This window comes from Papaver somniferum, chromosome 5 (assembly GCF_003573695.1).
Source record: "Papaver somniferum cultivar HN1 chromosome 5, ASM357369v1, whole genome shotgun sequence".
Taxonomy (NCBI): Eukaryota; Viridiplantae; Streptophyta; class Magnoliopsida; order Ranunculales; family Papaveraceae; genus Papaver; species Papaver somniferum.
In genome coordinates this window covers 208531131-208551496 of record NC_039362.1, presented here as the reverse complement: position 1 = coordinate 208551496, position 20366 = coordinate 208531131, and the positions used below count along the sequence as shown (strand labels likewise).

Genomic DNA, 20366 nt, shown 5'->3' with positions numbered 1-20366 from the left:
CGTTCGTCCAACAGAAGCACAACGTCCGTCCGATCCCTTGGGTTTCCTATATTTTGGACGGACTCGATTATGCCATGGCCTGGTATTGAACTACTAGACATAGATCAGTAAACCTTATGGCGACTAACCTTACGACCTCAACCTAGACACAGTTCTAATCTTAGCTCTCCCCGACAAATTAAAAGAAAATACCTAACCTTTAAATTATATCTTTCACATAATTAAAATTAGAAGTGTTTGTTTTTTTTTCCTTTTTGAAGCAAGATTAATTAGTGTTAGGTTACATTTAGCCTATACATACTTTACTTAAATATGAGGTTTTGTGTTTTCTTACTCCACAAAAAAATTTTCTCGCTCTACATGAAACTTTCACCGGATTCACCGTAACGGTACGGCTCAAGGGTATGTGTGGATTCACCAAAACGGTACGGCTCAAGTCAAGGGTCTGTATGGATTGCGTTCCCTCTTCTTTTGTATTAGTGAATATATATAATGTCGATCCACAACTCAATTGAAGACGGATAACCTTAGCACTAAATATAAATTTGCAAAAACATTATGGGGCCATGGTCGGGCTTATGATCGCGGTTAATTTGACCCAACTAATTTGGTCCGACCAATAAAATAACTGGAATTTGTGTAAGGGACCACGACTTGGACTGTAAGCCTTGACCAACAAAACATCGAGGCTGTAAGTCCCAGTTAACTTATATGCTCAACCAAATCACAATTAATTTAATATTAATGTTGGACGGTGTTTGTCCCTAGATTTTTCAATCCACGGCCGGGGCCTATGGTCCCGGCTACTAAGGTATGACACGACTATCTAAATACATAGACCATCCTTAATCGCGAGTCCACAGGCCTAATCCCTGACTAATATGACCCGACTAACTAATTAAATACAATACCCGACAATTGCAGACCGACTAAAATTTTGTGAGAGGATACTAACTAGCCAACCAAACAACAAATAAAAATTTATAAAGGTTGAGTCCCGGCCTACGGCCGGGATGATACCTGGTATATATACATATATATATATATATGCATTTTCCATGTTGGAAAATCATGATTCGCTGAAACAAAATGTCACGATCATAACTACTGGTTGAATGAGTTGTGTTTTCTACATCCACTAACCTCAACACCCCACACCATGTGCACAACCTATTTCTTGCATTGAGAACTCAAATCTTCCTGGCTCTATTCACCGTATACAGACAGTCCCTTCATTTTCTTCAAGTTGTTGTCCAAGTAAAAGCTACAGAATCCTACTGTTGATTCACTTGCTCAGCTGTAAGTTACACCTTTGCAAACTCATGAATCTATTAATCCCGCACAAATTCAAATTTATCTTTGCAACTTCCACCTATCATAAATTCTGGACTCCTCTTTGCAACTCCATATTTCTTCAAGCCACGTAAGTACGTGAACACTCCATTTACCAGCATAGTTATCCCAAAAGGAGTTGTCACCAATGCTAGTTGCAACCCACCATCGATCCCCATGTGGCAGGAGCACCTATACCTTCTACTGGACCATCAACCACACTTGCAAGTTCAATTACTGCTCTTCCAGCTCCATGTGGGACTCATCAACGCCAAAAGATTCAAGTATATTAAAAATGATGCAACCTTAGAATCTCCCACGGCAACAACACAAACCAAATGACTAAATACCCAGTACTACGCGTCCCTGCAATCCACAACCAAAAATTCATAAGCTTAAAGGCTTGTCGCATAAAAAATCAAATTTCAAACCAATTGAATATATTCAAATTATTTGTTTTTTTTTCAAAATGTTATGCAGCAACACAGCTAGTTTAGAGCAACCACAGTCACGACCAAATTTGGGTACTAAACCCAAATGTGGTCCTAGAGAGTGCCACAGTGGTGAGGAGTAAACCCAAATTTGGTCGCCAAATTTAGGGTTTGAGACCAAATGTGGTCGTCTGTCCAGACTAAAGAAGATATAGTGGGACGGAAGTATTAGGAGCGTATGAAACCAGGCGTAAGTTTAATCACCGTATGCAATCAGGCGAGCATATAAACACCGTATGAGTCAGGCGCATGTATAAACTCCGCCCCTTCAAACGCATCTAATACATCCGCCCAATATCAGGCGTAGTTTTATTGTGCGTCTGGATTCATACGAGGCGTATGTATAATTAACTTTCTATCTCCGTCCCGCCCAGACGCATTTTCTATCTCCGTCCCGTGTCCGGCGTCAATTATACATACGCCTCAATCAAGCATGCATTATACCTCCGTTTCACTCAGACGGTTATTATAAACACGCTTCATCAACAAACGTTGGTATAAGGTCCGTCCAGAATCAAGCGTTGATATAAATTCCGTCCGACTATATTTTAGTCGCTTGCCGCTGTGGTTCACCTCAAAAAAAACTAAATTTATTTGGCTTTTAGTATGGGATTTGGTATTTAGTGCGGCTCATGATTGTGGTTGCTCTTAGGGACCACATATTTACGTAAGTTGTGGTTTATGTCTTTCAAGAGATGAACACATTCGCGATAAAGGAAGTGGGTAAAGATGATCCGTTCCAGCTTAGATTTGTTAGAAAGTAACCAAAAACCTAGCCAGAAATCAATCCAAGATCAAACCCATTCCTCAAGATCTACAGATAAACTATAAAACAATGAATTTGAGACAGGTAAACCCAAATTTACAAATCACCTAAATTCAGTAACTGACTTGGAAGACTGACTTAAAATCATTGATATAGATTAAAAAGAACATAATCTACACACTAAGTTGTAATGCTTTGTTTTTAACTTGCTTTTTCTATGCTTCTTTGGCTTGTTCCGTTTAGAATTTAAACACAATGAAGCTAAGTATTTTCAAACAAAAAATTTAAAACTTGTTTCAAAATCATTCAACTCGTGCATTTTCATTATATGTTCTTGATTAAGAAATATAAACGACATTTCGTCGAATAATCCCATGGCATAATCTATGCATCCAACATTAGAAAACAAAAATTTGATATTTGTGACACCAATTTAGTCCCAATTCAGCTTGTAATTGTAATTCCTTATACACATCAAAATATAAAATCGAAGGCAATAAAACCCTTTGTTAAAAAAATATAAGAATCCATAGTGCAAGATATTACGAAGAGAGGAGAAATTACATAACAGGAAAAGAAAGGATTAAACTTACAGTAGGGGTGTAATTCATAAGAGAAGCAAGAAAGTGTGAGAGTGAAGCATCATTATCATCATGTTTTACTTCAGTTTATTAATTTGAATGTTCATATTGTCTTGGTAAGTAAAAATTGGGGATTTAGGGTTGGCAATTCCTCACCTCTTCATTTCAATTCACTGCTTGTTTCTTTTTTTTTCGTTGGATTGTAGTCTTTAGATTTAGATTTCAGTAAGGAGAGAACTTGGCTAGGCATAACTGAGAAGAGAAGAGAGGAAGGAAAACAATGGAGGAGAATTCGATGCTGCTGCTTTAGACGGGGAAGGATACAATCCAACGACGCGAGCCAAAAGTACAGGAGTAACAAAAAATACGTTCACCAACGAAAAAACGTGCATACACCACAGATTTGGTTCATTTGGCTTGCTGCCATTGAAGGGGGGGGAGATATCAATGACTGATTTGTACTCCTTCTCATTCACTCCCACACCAAACATGGTATTCGATATAGGGAAAATAAAGATCATGTAATCTGAGACTCTAGTTGCAGGAGACTATTAAAAGACAAAGACAAAGTAGAAGCAGCAGGAACCTTATGAAAATTGAAAACCAAATCCACCTAACAAACATAAATCTAGAAATGATTCAATATTTTGCGAATTAAATTGATTACTCCAAGTAGGCTAGCTCATTATCAGTTATATCAAATACAAAAGCATCCTGAATAGCGTTTGGACAAAAAATAACTTTTCTAATTTCTAATACAAACTTGAGTTATTTTCTTCAAGATTTCTAAATTTCAAAGATAATGGAGAAGGAGATAGGATGAGAAAGGTGGGGAGAATTTCCTAGATCCAAATAAAACATTACATAAGCGTTTCATTAAGACGAAAAGAAACACCTTCACATTGAATACTGGGAATGCTGCGAAAAATTCAGTCGAGTGAATCATCCGTCGAATAAATGAGAATGGGAGAGGAAAGTGAAACCCTCAGACGTGGATCAACCTCGGCCGTCCTTTATGTGTCTAAACTATAAATCTCCATCCAGCAGGGGTATATGAAAAACGTAAATCAAACTAGACTGTCCTTTATGTGCCCAAAATGTAGAACACCGTCCATATGGGAAAACACCGTTGTTCCTTGTAATATACTAGATAATTGAGTACGAAGTTAGATGGAAATGTGAGACAATATGGCCATACTACCGTGTTTGAATTTCCCCTTCTGCGCTCATATTGTAAAAGCTTGCCTTTTAAGAATACTCAATTTAAAATTACCAAAGCATGTTTGAACAACAATCAATCTTGAACTTAACTCCTGGCGCAATCATACACTCATACTAGATTTTCATTAGCGCATACCCCATTTCTATACTGCAGTTTTCACATAAAATACTTATAACCTCCTGGCTGTGTTAAGTGGACTCAAGTAACAACAGAGGTACCAAACAACAACAAAGTAAACAACAGAGGTACCAAACAACAACAAAGTAAACAGAGTCTCGCCTCAAAAATCAATAACAAAGATTAAAACAATCAGCTACTATACAGTCTATACTACTCCAATCCGCAACACTCCAATACAGAACAATTTGCAATTCCAACAAACACTACATGCTATAGAAAACACGATGACCCAAACCAGAAGTAGACACAAAGAACTTTGCAATGCCTATACTAAGCAGTCTTATATCATTAACTCACATTATTATAAATAAGTCAATTAACTTACAGTTCTATCATGGTATAAATTTTGGCAATCTACCATTACAGGTCAGGTCCTAACCTTAAGCTTCTAAGCACCCAGTTTACTAAAAGTATGGATATCAAATTCATTTTGATGCTGCGATGTCGTAAGCGAAAACAAAATGCAGCAATCCTCCACAGAAACTTTTAAACTACACCGCAAAAATGCAAGATGAGAAAATAGAAAGATTCTCTGACCTACTCACCATCATCAAGGACTGGCTTGAATTGAAGATCCATTCCAGTTAATCAACAGATTTGAAAACCTAACAAACAATAACACAAACCTTTCAGAAGTCTATAATCTTGGATGCCTCCACTTATAGTCCAGTGGAAATGCATACAGAACTGGAAACAATGCTTAGTCTCTTTAAGGAGGGACTTAAGGTTGTGAACATCGAGAAAGGATAGAAGCAACTAAAGAAGCCTCCTTATTCCATTGATCCAGAAACATTTAAATGGTAATGAAAAAGAAACACAGTAAGATTCATGCATGAAGTGAAGGATTCCAACTCGAACACACATATCAGATTAATGGCTGTTAATGAAATATTCAGTCACCAAGTGAAGCAATGTTAGTAAATGCATTAAACCCCAACATCGAGGATTTAAAGAAACATGATAAAACAAAGACTTGAATTTCCCTGTACATACTCAAGTGCATTAACCAAGAACAATTTCTTAATGTTAAACGTAAGGTTCCTTCTAGAAAATTCCAATCAAACCAATGATATTGGAGTTGCTGAACAGAACTATGAGATAATATTCAAGTTGTTAATGAAACCTAGTTTAGAATTCTGAGATGGATATTTGGGGATTCAGCAGAAAATGAAATTGAAGAAATTTCACCAAATAAAATAAGATTCAAAGGAAGATTTCTAGAAAATGAAATTGATAAATTTCGGAACAAAATAAAATTCCAACATTCATAAATTTCAGAAGTATAAAGAGGATCAGTCAACAGAACAAATTTGGATCTTTTAACCTTACAATAAATACCAATATATATACTTACAATTAACTCCTTTTCTTTATCCTTCTCCGTCACTATCTCATCACGGTCACTTCCATTACAAACTTCTTCTGAAAGAGTGATAACAGATTATTCCTATGGAATTTGATTTTTCTTAAAATCCCCAAAGTTGTTATCTGATTCAACGTAAATTGAAACCCTAATTTGGTAATGAAATCAGGTGAAATAAACCACCAAAATAGACCCAGAATTGTAATAATCTGTTTAAACCTAAATTGCATTACTGTGTCTGTGAGTGTGTTTTTTCTTTTAGAACGAAGAAGCAGTAATTAAAAATAGAATGGAAGCCCTTGTTATAAGTGCCCTTATGTATTTTCAAATTTACGCGGTGTACCAATTCTGACTGATTTTAAATAAAGGTCAGTATAGTAATTTAGGGGGTCCGGGCCGATTAAAGATGGAATGAAAAACGAAAATACGCCCTTTTGTTTGTCTTCCGGTGGGGTTCTCTTGTGTTGGTCGTTTGCTCTCTGCTATTATTCCTCCAGAATCACTCAGAAATCACAGTAAGTTTCGTTAAAATTTATTCTCGTTGTATTGATTAGTTACTCTGACCGTCCCAGATAGCGAATTTTTAGAATTAATTTGGGGTTATTAATTTGATAAATATTTTTGTTGATTCAATTACTGATTTTGTTCTTCTTCTCTATGGTTTCTAACATTGCAGTATCTTGACTGCTATTTCTGTTTAATGCTCGTGTTGGTTTTATCATGTTATTAATTAAAAAAAATTTAGGGTTTTGTTGGTTTTCTGATTTGAAATTGTTATTGTCTAGATCATGCAGTCATCCTTGTTAAATTCTACTGTATCCTTTGGAACTTATGCTTTCAACAAACCCTATAATGAATCCTCACTTTTTCCCAAGAAGAGTCCGTTTCTCCATGACTTTGCTCCTCCTAGGAAACTTGTATTAACGGTCTCTAACAAGAAGCAGAAGCCACTTATCATCAAATCTTCTATCCAAGATTTTGTCAAGACATCTGCTGTATTGACTAATCAGATATTTCAGTCTGGGTAAGTTCATATTAGTTTTTTTGATATCTGTTTGTCATTTAGTTTTTTCAATCCCTGTCAAACATGATTGGTTTTAAATTTGGTGGAGGACTCTTCGAAAAAGGTGATTTACCATTATTTAAGGGGGAAGACTTGATACAGTTGAAACACAATGGGAAGTGCATTGTTGGAGTGGTGCAGCACATAGGGTTTTTGGAGACTACTCTTATAGGTCCTACTGGATTAATCATTCTTCAAAACTCTAAAATTGATTTGTGTGCGATTATCAATTTTACTAAAATAACGGGCAGTGATAAGCTGTTTGGATTTCACACCCATGTTGATTGCAACACTGATCCCAGCTTCTTCATGGAGAATATTGAATCTCTACTTGACAAGGATGAAAATGTGAAAGAAAACATCGCATACAGTATTGTTTACATGTTGCGCGATCCTGAAAAGGTATTTATTTTATGGTAATATTTCTTATATTGATTTAAATGCGATTCGACAAAGCCGTACGCTCTCCGCTGCATAAGATTGAGTATCCCTGATTAAGTCCGATATAATCTTTTGTACTTGTGGTTTGGTTTAGGTGTCTAATGAAATTTTATTTTATGATGCAGATCCTTGTTTCGTGCTATGTGAACTGTTCTAAGCTGCAAATTCCACAGTTTAAAAGTTACCTTCAATTTGGAGGACAAGTTCTTACTGCTATTGATAGGATTGGTTATGGAAATAAGGCTGTTGCAAATTATTCAAATTTAGAGGATTATCATAAATCATTGGGGGTCCAATTGTAGATTATTAGATAAGAAAATTTTTAATACAGGTGTAATTTTTTGTTTCAAAAACTTGATTTCATTTTCTTGTCACCACTCTTAAAACCCATGTTCCTAAACAACCACTCTTAAGAACTGCTGGTTGGGTGATCTGACAAGAGTAGACTAGCTATGGAAGCCAATTGGATTGCAAGGGGTGTCCCCTATGTGTATTGTGTTTGGAAGAAGAAGAAAATGCAGGCCATTTGATGCAGGGGCGGAGCCAGCTTAGAGCATGGGTGTGCAGTTGCACACCCAGCCTAGCTGGTTCCCAGGCTCATTTTTAGCTAGGACCATTTGAAAATTTTAGTCCCATTTTGCACCCCATCAATGAACCCATATCGGTGACTTCAAAACCTGGCTCCGCCCCTAAATTTTGGATGTTAACTCGTCAAGTGTGGGGCTTGATCATTTTGGGTTACAAGGCAGGAGAGAAAATCTAGAAAAGCATGAAGAAAGAGGATTTGGTCTTGAATATTAAAGCTTCAACTTTCTCATGGTTATGGTATTCAATCCAGGGATATACCATTCCATTCTACTGAAAACCATTATAAAAGGATGAATCTTTGTAATTTTTTACTTTTGATCCGATGTTACTCCACTAAACTTAAACCCGACATTCTCAAACACCAAACCTCCCCTACTCCCTAGGCCATTTTTTCTTCTCAAATTCTTCTAAAAAAAACCGGGCTGGATTTGCCATCCTCTCACCAATTTCTGGTAAGATTCTCGATTCCTTTCTTTTAACTGCTATGCTATTTCCCACATGATCAGATCATCTTCATAATTTCAACTTCATGAGATTTTAGCATTAGGGTTTTAATCGAAATTATTCAATATCATCTTGTTTTTCTGTTGATTTTTGTGTTCTTCTTGTTCCTTATTGGGTTTCTAACATTGCAATATTTTGATTGTTCTTGCTGTTTAGTGCTGCTTGTTTTGGTTTCGTCGTGTTAATGAATTTGTTTTTTACTTTTCTAATTTCAATTTGTTTTTCTTATCATCTAGATCATGTCGAGTTCTGCTGTATCTTTTGGACCTCACGCTTTCAACAAACCCTATACCGAATCCTCATTGTTTCCCAAGAAGAATCCATTTCTCCATGACTTTGTTCCTGCAAAGAAACTTGTATTAACAGTCTCCAACAAGAAGCAGAAGCCACTTATTGTCAATTCTTCTATCAAGGACTCAGTCAAAACATCTGCTGTATCAGTATTTCAGTCCCTTGCATCTTTTGATACATGGGTAAGTTTTATTAGTTCTTCTCTACAATCTACTGCAATTCTTGGAATGTTTTTTTTTGTTGTTCTGGGTGCTAAATAATCTGTTAATTTTTCATCAGGTTGTTCAGTCTTTATCAAACCTGATTGAATTTAAACCTAAAGCTAATCGACTCTCTAGTGGACTCTTCGTAGAGGGGGATTTAATACAGTTGAAACACAATGGGAAACGTATTCCTTTAATGGTGCAGCACATAGGGTTTTTGGAGACAACTCTTACATGTATTGGTGGATTAATCATTCTTCACAATCATAAAATCGATAAGGGCTCGATTACCAATCTCACTATAAGGGTGGGTAATGAAATTTCTTTTGGATTTAATTCAGATTGACGCCGACCCCACTGCTCCTTGTGTCAAACTAAAATTTTTGATGCTTCATATTTCTAAAGAGTCTGGTTTAGCAGGGCTGGGGCTAATACTTCGTAATGATGTAGGTACCTGCTACGAAGTTAGATAATGAGCAGCCAGAGGACTAGATGCAGAGCAGGTTGAGGCACAAGCACCTTTTGAGAATTACTTCACAATTAGAGTACGTCTTTCTATCTATTCTGATAATGTGCATAAGGTATGGTTGTTGTTATTATAAGCATTTTATTGAGTATCGTGACACCGCCACATTAATAAGCTGATGGTTAAACTTTAGCATCACTAGGAAGTTCATAATAGTTTCATCAAGTGTACGGTGAGCGTGTCCAAACGAACGAACTTTAGTTACCATATAAGGAATCAATTGTAGCACTTAGCATAATGAGAATGCGATACTAAGTACTTTGGACAGTAAAGTAAGATTCACCATTGACAGAGTGTTTTCTGCTACTCTTTACAGCAACACGAGCATAGCCTTGCCAAAGCCTAAAAAATTTAGACGGGTGTAGATTTGAAATTTAAACTTCGGATATCGGTGCTAATCTCAATGCTAGCACTTAGCATAATGAGAATGCAGTACTAAGTGCTTTGGATAATACAGTAGGATACACCATTTGGCAGAGTGTTTTCTGCTAATCTTTGCAGCAACACGAGCATAGCATTTCCAAAGACTTGAAAATTTAGACTGGTGTAGATTTGAAATTTAAAATATCGGATATGGGTGCTAATTTCTTTGTGACACATTTCAAGAACGTGATTGTTGTTTTAGCAAATGGTCCATGACATGTATATGGTGAAGCATAGAACACATCATTCTTAAAAATGGGTTCAGTTGCTAAATTGGTCATAAAAGAGGGTCGATTTAAACATTGAAAAACTACCACGAGCTTCCCTGTTAATGGTCTCTTAAATTTTTCCTCAAATTGGTCATAAATTAGAAATAGTCTCTCAAATTTTTTGCTAATCAAATGTGCTTTGTCAAGGTTCATTATGGTCATTTCGCCATTTCGGTGTCGTGAAGCTTTTGTGGCATTTAACATACACTGTCCACTAGTATAATTATTGTTCATGCCTTCTTTCTTTCCCCCTTAATTGTGCTCTATGCTGCTGTTTTTCAGGATACCTTGCTTTTAAAGCTGCATAAGCTTACCGACACGTACGATTACTCGAGTAGTTTAACATCAGAATCGACTTCTACCATCTCATAGTTATCAAGTAAAGGCAAAACATAGGGTAAGCCAATACTTATGTTTACGGTGTACAGAATTTCAAGACGTATCGTTGTAGTAATTTCGACTTCTGAAGTCCAATATCTCCTTTCTTATGCGAGGGTTTTATATATTTTACTGGCTAGTCTCTCTCACAGCAATATTCAGTTGGTTTTCTGTTCATTCTCTTGAAAAGTGAGGGTGAAATTCTTGTTGATTATATAAGAATCATACAAGAAAGTTAGCCGTATTCAACATCTCAGTAACTTGTGATTTTGCTTCAAACTAATGTATGAAAGTTCTGGTGTAATTTTGATTTGTGCACATGTTGGATTGTTCAACTTCACAATGCAAGTAAAAAGCGAAAGTGAAACTGTACTAGACCTCTGTCGTTGCCTTAGAATTCTGCTTTTGCCATTTTCAAGAAACATAAGTTTTCGTGTATGATTAAAGATGCAATTTTTACTTTACTGTAATGTTTAGGTTTTCAGTCTCCAGGAAGTTGAAGTGCAGTTGGGGAAGTTGAACACTGTCATTGTCTGTAAGGTGAAAATAGCCCTCTATTAATGAATCTGTTCTGATCTGGATTCCGCCACCTGCTCAGTTATGCTAGAAAAATCAAAATTGATACACTGTTTGATAAAATTATACTTGCAATTCGAAATGTAAAAATCAGTAATCTTATTAAGGAGCTCAACTTGAAGAGACTCAGAAAGAAATAGAGAGAACTTCAATCCACATAAATTTATTCAGCAATTGTGATTAGTACAGGTCTCCAACTTCTCTTAATCAACCGATACCGGAACGTCGATAAAATCGATCTCGAAGAAGATAATCCAACTCCATTACGTCGCACCACCATCAAATCATCTCTACCATCTCTGGCGACGGTTTCCCTCAAAGATTTCCCCTCATGAGTAGGTGGAGGTGGAGAAGGAGAAGAAATGAACAAATCTTTCAATTTATTGCTGCCACTACTAATTGACGATTTATTATCACTCTTTTGTGGTGGTGAATCACGATTGTTTATTAACCGCTGGAGATCTGTTCTTGATGCATTCGATGAGTAAGTAGTAGTACTGAATTTCTTACTGAAAAGCATCCGAAGAGTTCTGCGGCGACGGAGTTGAAAGACAGGACTAGCTGCAGGGCTTCTAGATGGACTGGGACTACCTCTAGACACAGCACACTGTGTAGCTAAGAACTTGAATTTCTGCAATGTTGCCATTTCTTGACTTCTTGATGATTTCTGCTGAGATTTGAATGAAACTCAGTGATAATAACAATAATGAGTAGGAGGAATGAGTTTGCTTGGGAATGAATAAAAGGAGATGTGAGTGTTAGGGTTAGTAAGAATTTTCTTGGTCTAGTCTTGAGTCTTCCATTTCATTGATTGTTGATTCTTCTTTTTGCTTTATTTTGCTTTACTCTTCTTGTTGTTGGATGCGCGAGGGAGAGAGAGAGAGAGAATCTGCTGCACAGAAGACGAGAGAGAGAAAGAGTGTGTGGAAAAGGGGTGGTGGCGTTTGCTTATTTCGAGGGGAATAAAAATATTTATAACAAACAAGCACTATTTAAAACAAAGCATCCAAAATATGGAAAACGACGAAGTCTGGTTCGGGTTGGCTCAAATTTCGTCTAGATCTACATTATTATTATATTTTTTTCACTTTCATTTCTTCTGGTAGGGAACACCTAGTCAAATTTACCGCGAATTTGCAAGACTTGGCTGTAACTTTTTCTGAATTTTTACCGCATGTATACTCATGGGACTTGGAAGTTATTTTTCAATTTCTACACATCAAAAGCAACAAGAGGTATGGAATTTCAAAACGATTTCTTGAAGTAAAAAAAGTTAACTTTTCATGAAACGAAACAATTTTGTTTCTGATTTCTGTTTTCGGAAAAATAAAAACGTTTTTTATTTTTGGTATCCAAACACGCTACGAAAGATGTATTTCATGTACATTTTTTAGGTGTAGCAAAATCTTTTTTTTTGGTCAGTGTTTTATGGTTTATCTACTAACAAAAATGTTGACGCAAAACAAGATTGTTAAGCAATGAGTAATATAGTTTGTCTTACGTCATGTATAAATTGATTGAGTGATACATTTTTTTTAAAAAATTTTGTTTGGTTGGGCCTAGTCTATGGTGTTCGTTGAAATGATAAATGGTTGGCGCCATCTCCCCTGACAAGGACGGGAGCAGCTTTCGAGCTTACATGTTGCCACACACATCTGGTTTAGGCTATCTGCTTGGTGTTGGGGTGGATCTTACATTGTAAGAGAATACATGGGTAAATAATCTTTTATGGAGGATTCATTATTTCAGTCCTCTGCATCTTTGATACATGGGTAAATTAGTTGATACATGGGTAAATTAATATTATTAATACTTCAATCTGCTGCAGTTTTTAAACCTGGCACTTTTAGGGGTGATTCAAAAGCATTTGGGGGCGACTAACAAGACAAAAATGGACCACCCAAACTTAAAATTAAGCGACCCCTTATCTTCCAATTTTCGTAAAGGCTAATTTTCCTTTCACAATCCGTAATTTAATTATAATTGGGAGAAATAGAATTTATGATTAGTGTTAGGTTCATTTTTTGAGGTTTTGAGTTTCAGAGTAGAAGAAGAAGAAAAAAAGTGGGAGAAAACCATTTTTTTTAAATCAACAACAAACATGGATGAGTATGAAGAACAAAGTGAGAAACATCATGAAGAATATCATGTTGAAGGTTCAATAACGATTAGAGAGACAACTGAATGCCCATCTAGTCGATAGGTATAATAGGTTCATCAGTTTACAGTTGCAGAAACTTGGGAGAGTTCATCTTAAGCTTAAAGTTGCGGCAACTGCAACACAAGTCTCCCGGGATCCACGACTTGACTACTATATCATTTACATATACCTCTATTGTCTAATGTAGCAAATCATGGAAGATTGACGTCATAACACGCTGGTACGTGGCGCCTGCATTTTTTAGATCGAAGGGCATTACAACGTGGTAGAAATTATGGTATGGGATCTGAAGGCGGTTTTCGACGCGTCAAAGACTGCCATCTTTATTTGATTATACCTGCTGAAGCAATCCATGAAACATAATCTTTTATACCCCTGTTACGTCTACTGTCATGTTGATTTTTGGCAGCGGGAAGTCATCTTTAGGACACGCCCGGTTAATGTCTTGGTAGTCTACACAACACCTAATCTTTCCATTTTTCTTTGTTATTGGTTTAATGAATTTAGCTTCCAACAAACACTTTACTTCTTCCTTGATTGCGAGGGTCGTTGTTCGAGGGAACTCGCGGCTCCTCTATTTGACTGGTCTATTTAAACTCGGGCGATACGCTAAGGTTACAACATCGATGTTGTCGAGTCCTGGCATCTCGTCATATTTGAAAGCGAATACATGTTTGTATTCTCAAAGTAATCCTATCAACGTTTCGGTTTCCTCCCTGCTCAAATTCTTGATGATCTTAATAAAGCGCTTGTCAATTTGAGTCCCGATATTGACTTCTTCCACTCCATCCATAGTGAGATCTTGGTGCCCTCTCTTTGGACATGGTTTGTGTTTCTTTTTTCGGCTGGCTCTGCAAGTCGCCGTCATCGAGCACGCTGCATGGTAACTCGGCTATCTCCTTGTCGATGCTTTCTGAGGGAGACTCTGTTTCTTCGTTAATTGATGAAACATAGCATTCTGGCTCGTCAGTGTGAGCTCCCTCGGATGATTGCTATAAGCGGTATACATGTCCTCCGCCTGGTTTTGAAAAGCGCTGGAACCTAGGTTGCTCTTCTTGTTTCTGTTTTTTTTTTAAGTCGGGTGAACCATCCTGGAAGGACAAAACACAGACTTGGACGTTCTCGGCTTTTCTTCCTCTTCTCACTTAGGTAGCGGAACAAGATGTACTTCTGGTATCTCACCTAACTCCTTTGGGATGTCATAGATCATCGCGTCTGCCATGTATGCTTCTTCCGAGTCGAATTGGGTTGCTCGTTGCAGGGATCCGATATTGCCTTCCCCCTATGTTGGTCTTGACGCGTTGATGGTACGTTGAAGCCACGATCTTGTGATTGAATAACCAACCTCCTCCCAGAAGTACGTGAAATTTGGTGTCATCTTATGATGGGTCCAACCCTCATTACAAAATTAAAAATTCTGATGGTCGGCTGCGTGTGACCTCCAAATCCCTTCACAGACGTCGTTCGCATCTGTATGGCTGATCTTTGTACTCCCAGGATTTCAAAGGTATGTGTGGAGATCAGATTTAAAGACGCGTCTCCATAAACAAAGGATCTCTTTAATGGTTGCCCGTTGATGTTAACTGTAAGGTATAAAGGCCTGAGATGTTCTCCCGAATATATATAGCAAATGTCTTCGTATGTGAACACGATCGCTCCCTTGGGCATGGGGTCGTAAGGTTTTGCAGCTGTGATAGCCGCTATCGCCTTGGATGTTTCAATGATCTGTTTTTCGCTGAATCTTAGCGAGTTGAAAAATTGTCGAGCCAATATTTTTTGCACGAATTTGCTGGCTATACCTTCGGTGTTTTTGAACGCGGGGGATTCCATTTCTGCCTCACATACCTCATTTTCAGTGTCCTCCCACAGCTTCCATACTTCTCCGCTCGGGTCATGGGTAAGCATCATGACTTGGTGCTGAGGCATTCTATCTCCCTTGGTTGTTTATTTTGATTTTCCCCAACGCATGCTTTCGTTGAAATATCCGTCGAAGGGAGTAGCACTCGACTGTTGGGTGATGTATCCTCCGATGGAAATGGTAGTACTTGGCGTCGTTTCGGTCGATTGTGCTGGGATCTACCATTGTTGGTGGTAATGGAACTTCCTTATTCACCAACCATTGTTAGAGTAGTCCTATGATTTGTTCTCGGATGCAAGGTAGGGGTGGTTTGATGAAATCCCTTTATTGCTCTCTAGCGCCTTCTCGGTTGTATGATTGAGGCGCCGGTGCGTTCCACCCGTCCTGACTGTTGTTCAGGCGGGTGTTTCGTGGAGCCACTGATACCGCGTTAACTAAATGTTGCCAAATATAATCCGCGTTAGACTCGTCTACACAGTCAGCGGTCCGTATTGCCGCCTCTTTTAGTTCAACAAAGGTCTGGAACCGAAAATTAACTAGATTCCTCCTAAAGTCATGTGTCATTCCGCGTATGAAAATTTCTACCAATGCCCTCTCCTTAATATCCTCATAGGAATCCAATGCAAAGTGAAGGAACCTGGTGATGACATTCTTAATTCGTCTCCTATTTGATGTTTGCATCTACTCAAGTCCATTGATGTGACTTTCCTATTATCCGGGTAACACTGTCTGAGAAAAAGGGTGGACATGGATATTGTCACATGCCCATTTAATCGCCTAAAATTTTCATGGGACATGACCGGCAATGATTGTGGTTCAGTGAATCAACTTCACCCAAAATCACTCAGCCTTGCATACTTGTATCAAAGTACGCATCTTCCTTCACTTTAAAGGCTTTGCACAACAGAAGTTTTTTCTTCTTTCTCTCTATATCTTCATGCCCCCATAAGCATAAGAGGTTCTGCCATGTACTTGAACAATTCTCACACAACACACAATGAACACAAAGAATACTACAACAAACTCATTTTATTGCACTAAAGGAAAATTACAAAACTCGTCCATCACATGGACCAAAACAGGCCATTCACCCTCTTGGTAAATGCCTAAAACACTCTACATTAGTGGTTCTTCTCTCAATTGAACAACACCAACATTATTGATTCCTAAGATATTTATACTAACTAGGATCAGGCCAAAACTGTTGTGCAACCGCTTGCACAAGCCTTGGACATCCAAGTGTCCAAGTAGTTTTCATAACCGCCAACTTCAACTGCCACCTTTTGTGTTGTCACGCAAATTAGTGACACACTTGTTCTTGGTGGTTATGAACACCCAAAAATGGTTAAAAACTCCTTCTATAATCGTTCTCCCTTGTATCACACATTTTTCATGCTTGTAAAGCTCGTAACCAACTCATAACCGTCACTTGAGTCGTATTGCACCATTGTTGTGATTTACCGAATTCTACCTTGTTCGAATGCTTAGCCACCTTGGCCATTCATGCTTATTTCTCTAAGCTAAAGAAAGGAAAATCCTCGTGCTTCAACCACTTAGATACCAACTCTTTAAATCAATCCGTTTATCTGGCGCCATATGCTTCACTTCGTCAATTTGCTTGACAATAGTAATGCCACTCTTGCATTACTATCTTGTTTGGACTGTCCAAGCTTTGGCTAGCCTTGAACTAATGTCATAGACCAACTCTTGGCCTATTTTTCACTCGTGCATCATCCTTGAGTTTGGGTCAACTCAATTCCACGGATATGCATTAATGTCAACATCGCATGTTACATTTGTCAACTTTGGCCATGTCTTGCCAATCCCTCAATGAAGCCTTATTGTGTCGGCCAATAAGCTTCATTACTTATCCAAATGTCTTTACAGTGTAGCGCAAGGGTGCACACGGTACGGTTCGGCTCGGTTATTGCCAAGACCGAGTACATGTACCTCCCTAGCCTCGGTTCCAAAATTTTGGACCTGTACTTGTACCTTGTACCTCGGTTCCTGTACCATTCGGTACAAGGTACGGTTCCAGTTCCAATCGGTTCTTTTCTGTCAGAATTCCGGACATATCCAAACAGACAAATTAAGTGCATGTTTTACCTATTTTTCAATATATTAAGCAATATCTCAATCAAAGAACAAAGTAACAACCCAAAAGTAGCAATAAGCCAATAATAGTAGCAAACCAAAGTGTCAAACAACCAAAGTCTCGACAAGTAGCATTAGCACACAAACTGACAAACAACCAAAGTCTTAACAAGTAGCAGTAGCCAGCAGCACACAAACACACACACTGATGTCTGACCAACACAAACAATAGTTACAATACTACAATAGTCTTAATTCTTAAGTTTTAATGTCTTAAAAACTAATAGAAAGTTTGTTGAAGTTGTAGCATTGGTGGTGAAGTGGTTGTGGAGATCTATTCCATGGTTGCACTGGTGGTGGCATTATGTTTGATAGGACCCAGTAAGCTGCAATAAAAAGTAACAGAAAGTTAGGCTACAACTAAATGCAAAGATAGTTTAGATTCTTTAGAACTAATCAGAATGCTTAAGTAAGAGAACTAATCAGAATGCAGATGAATGAAAGGCTACAACTAAGTGCAAAGATAGTTTCAATGATGCAAGATATTTAATGATGTATGCAAGATAGTTTCAATGATGCAAGATATATGGATTGCACAGCTAAATTACAACTACTAGTGCAGCTAATAAGCTACAGAACAAAGTTACACAAATGAGATGAGAATTGTATGCACAGATGATTGAGTTAACTAAGTTAAAAACAATCTATAATCTAGAACTGAAGCAAGTATGTACATAATTTAAACATTTGATATCATTTTGTACATCTATCAGTGATTCAGTATATAACAACCAATAACAATCATGTATTTCTAACATCCATTTATGAACAGGTCAAGAACCAAATCACTTAAATAAGCATAAGATGTAAAGATTCGAACCTTAAGAGTCGTATAATCACCTGATAAGCACCCAATTTTTTGAAGAACAAAAAAAATCATTTAATTCACAAATTAAAACCAAACTCAAAGTCTAGGTTTCATATGAACTAAAAAATAATGAAAAATCAAGGATTAAGAAGATATAATTCTTACCAAATCCAAGCCAAATCAATCAACTCTTGTAGAGAATGAAGAAATATTTTTGATATCTTAATTACAAATTTGATGAACAAGTAAGGTAGAATTATTAGATAGAATTATTAGAATACAAATCAAGTAATCAACACTACTTCAAAACCCTAGGTTCCAATCAAAATAGGAGAACTGAATCAACACTTACCCTTTGGATAACAATTTTTCCTTCTTGTTTTGGATCGAGAGGTTGTAAGTAATGGAGAAGAGACGATTCAAAAGTCTCGCTCGTCTCTGTTAATGGAGTTCTTCACTTCTTCTCATTCTCAGACAGAGAGGATACGGAAAAAAAAAAAAAAAAAAAAAAAAAATGAGAAGAGAAACCCTAGCCCTGTAACGTTCGCTTATATACCCCCCTCTAATCTAACGGCTATTACTGATCTATTATCCCCTAAATCTAACGGCTCTTACTATTCGGTACTTTCGGTCCGGTACGGCACGGTACTTGTATGGGACCGAGTACATGTACCCCCAGACCCCGGTTCCTATTTTTTGGAGCGATACATGTACCCCGTTCCTTGGTTCGGTCCAAAACCATGTACGGTTCCACCGGTTCCGGGGAGGTCCGTCGGTCCGGGTCGGTTCCTGTGCACCCTTAGTGTAGTGCCACCTTTGCGCTTCACTGGCCCTGCGGGGTTATGTCATTCTTAACACTTGACAGTCTTCGCAGTGTTGCTCCATTCTGGCTGCACACTGACTTGGCCTGAAACTCTGTAACGCGCAATCATTATGCGTCACTTTCCTGACCTGTAACAGATATCCACGAGTTTATACTTCCGGTTTTCAGGTTGTCATACCAGATAAATGTTGTGTTTTTGAGTGACTTGGGGAATTCTCTTATTAAACATAGTTTTCCGTCAGCTGCCCTATCGTTCATGGTCGATAGGAACATAGGTGTTCACGCGCATTTCCTGTCCGTTGTATACTTTGAACCTAGGTGAGGTGTAGTCCTTGGGATATTGATATTCCGCGACTTCAGAAGAATATAGATTGTTCATGTGTAGTTATCATGTTTCACCACTCGATATTTTTCCTCCAAGTACTTTGCTATCGCCTCCTGTGACATGGTCGCAGACGCTTCTCCTCCATCTCCAGTATCCTTTACCATTTGTTTAGTAGCATTCTGCTCCGCTTCAGCCGCTTTCATCAATTTCTTTAGTTCCTGATCTCTCCTGACATGATCCTCCAATTCTTTCTGCATATCCTGTAAAGTTATCCGCGCGGGTGGCGTGTCTCTGGGTGCTTGTTGTTTGTCCTTTTCTTGCGAAACATCGGTTCTTCTTCCTTGTATGATTGTGACTGTTTACTATTCCTATGCGCGCAACTTCTACTCTCTCGCCATCAAGATTGAGCGGTTGGTCGACTGGTTGATCCTCTAACGCGTGCGTGCTAGTACCTGCCAGGTGTGTCATGGTGGACGAGTGACGAGCCTCCGGGTGTGGTCGCCAAATGTTGAAGGGTAAAGATGAGATAGGTCCTACACATCCTGGTCACAACAATGAATACACCTTTTCCTAGAATAATATGAGAGAGAGTTTGCTTTCCATTGTATTATATTCCTCCTTTTATAGGCTTCACCCAAAATTCCTTCTTCTGATGACATCATGACATGTGTCATTGGAACCTTCTTATTTACTATTATAGCCACTCTCTAATATAACCCCTAGATTCTCATTAATTCCTTCATTATCCTTTCTATTCCATGGATATACTCTATTGGACTTGGGCTTTAATCCTCAAATCTCAATTTCCCTAATGGGCTTATCCTTTGCTTTGAGGACTCACTAGCTCTACTAAGGGGTATCTATTTCATGTATCAATATTCTACCATCCTCAGAACAAGTCTCAACATCACCATCAAAGAAGAAGAACATATGAAGAATATGGTTATGTATATGACGCAACATATCCAAGTTACCAAACAAAATACAATGCGTGAAATGATCCATGTTTATCACAATTTATCCTTCATATCCTAGAAATG

The 20366-nt window shown here is 37.9% G+C and overlaps 1 protein-coding gene, 1 long non-coding RNA gene and 1 other non-coding gene across 4 annotated transcripts; 2 read left to right on the top strand and 1 right to left on the bottom strand.

Annotated features, from left to right (window-relative positions):
* Nucleotides 1-6367: 6367 nt before the first annotated feature.
* LOC113284469 lies at nt 6368-11085 on the top strand. 2 transcript variants are annotated; one of them, XR_003328156.1, is made up of 7 exons: nt 6368-6450; nt 6721-7400; nt 7565-8479; nt 8768-9004; nt 9102-9332; nt 9476-9570; nt 10526-11085. It is a non-coding gene; the product is annotated as an uncharacterized LOC113284469 (long non-coding RNA). The 2 variants fall into 2 exon arrangements; XR_003328157.1 differs by having other exon boundaries at nt 6378-6450; nt 6730-7400.
* Nucleotides 11086-11279: 194 nt separating this feature from the next.
* On the bottom strand, nt 11280-12125 carry LOC113284468. The gene has a single exon (XM_026533929.1). It carries the CDS (start codon nt 11841-11843, stop codon nt 11361-11363), a length of 483 nt encoding a protein of 160 aa, XP_026389714.1. The 5' UTR covers nt 11844-12125; the 3' UTR covers nt 11280-11360.
* Nucleotides 12126-12766: 641 nt separating this feature from the next.
* LOC113285026 lies at nt 12767-12897 on the top strand. The gene has a single exon (XR_003328540.1). It is a non-coding gene; the product is annotated as a U6atac minor spliceosomal RNA (small nuclear RNA).
* The last annotated feature ends 7469 nt before the right edge of the window (nt 12898-20366 follow it).

What these genes read in the sequence shown, in the direction of transcription:
- LOC113284468 (XM_026533929.1), bottom strand. Translation starts at nt 11,843, where the DNA reads ATGGCAACATTGCAGAAATTCAAGTTCTTAGCTACACAGTGTGCTGTG.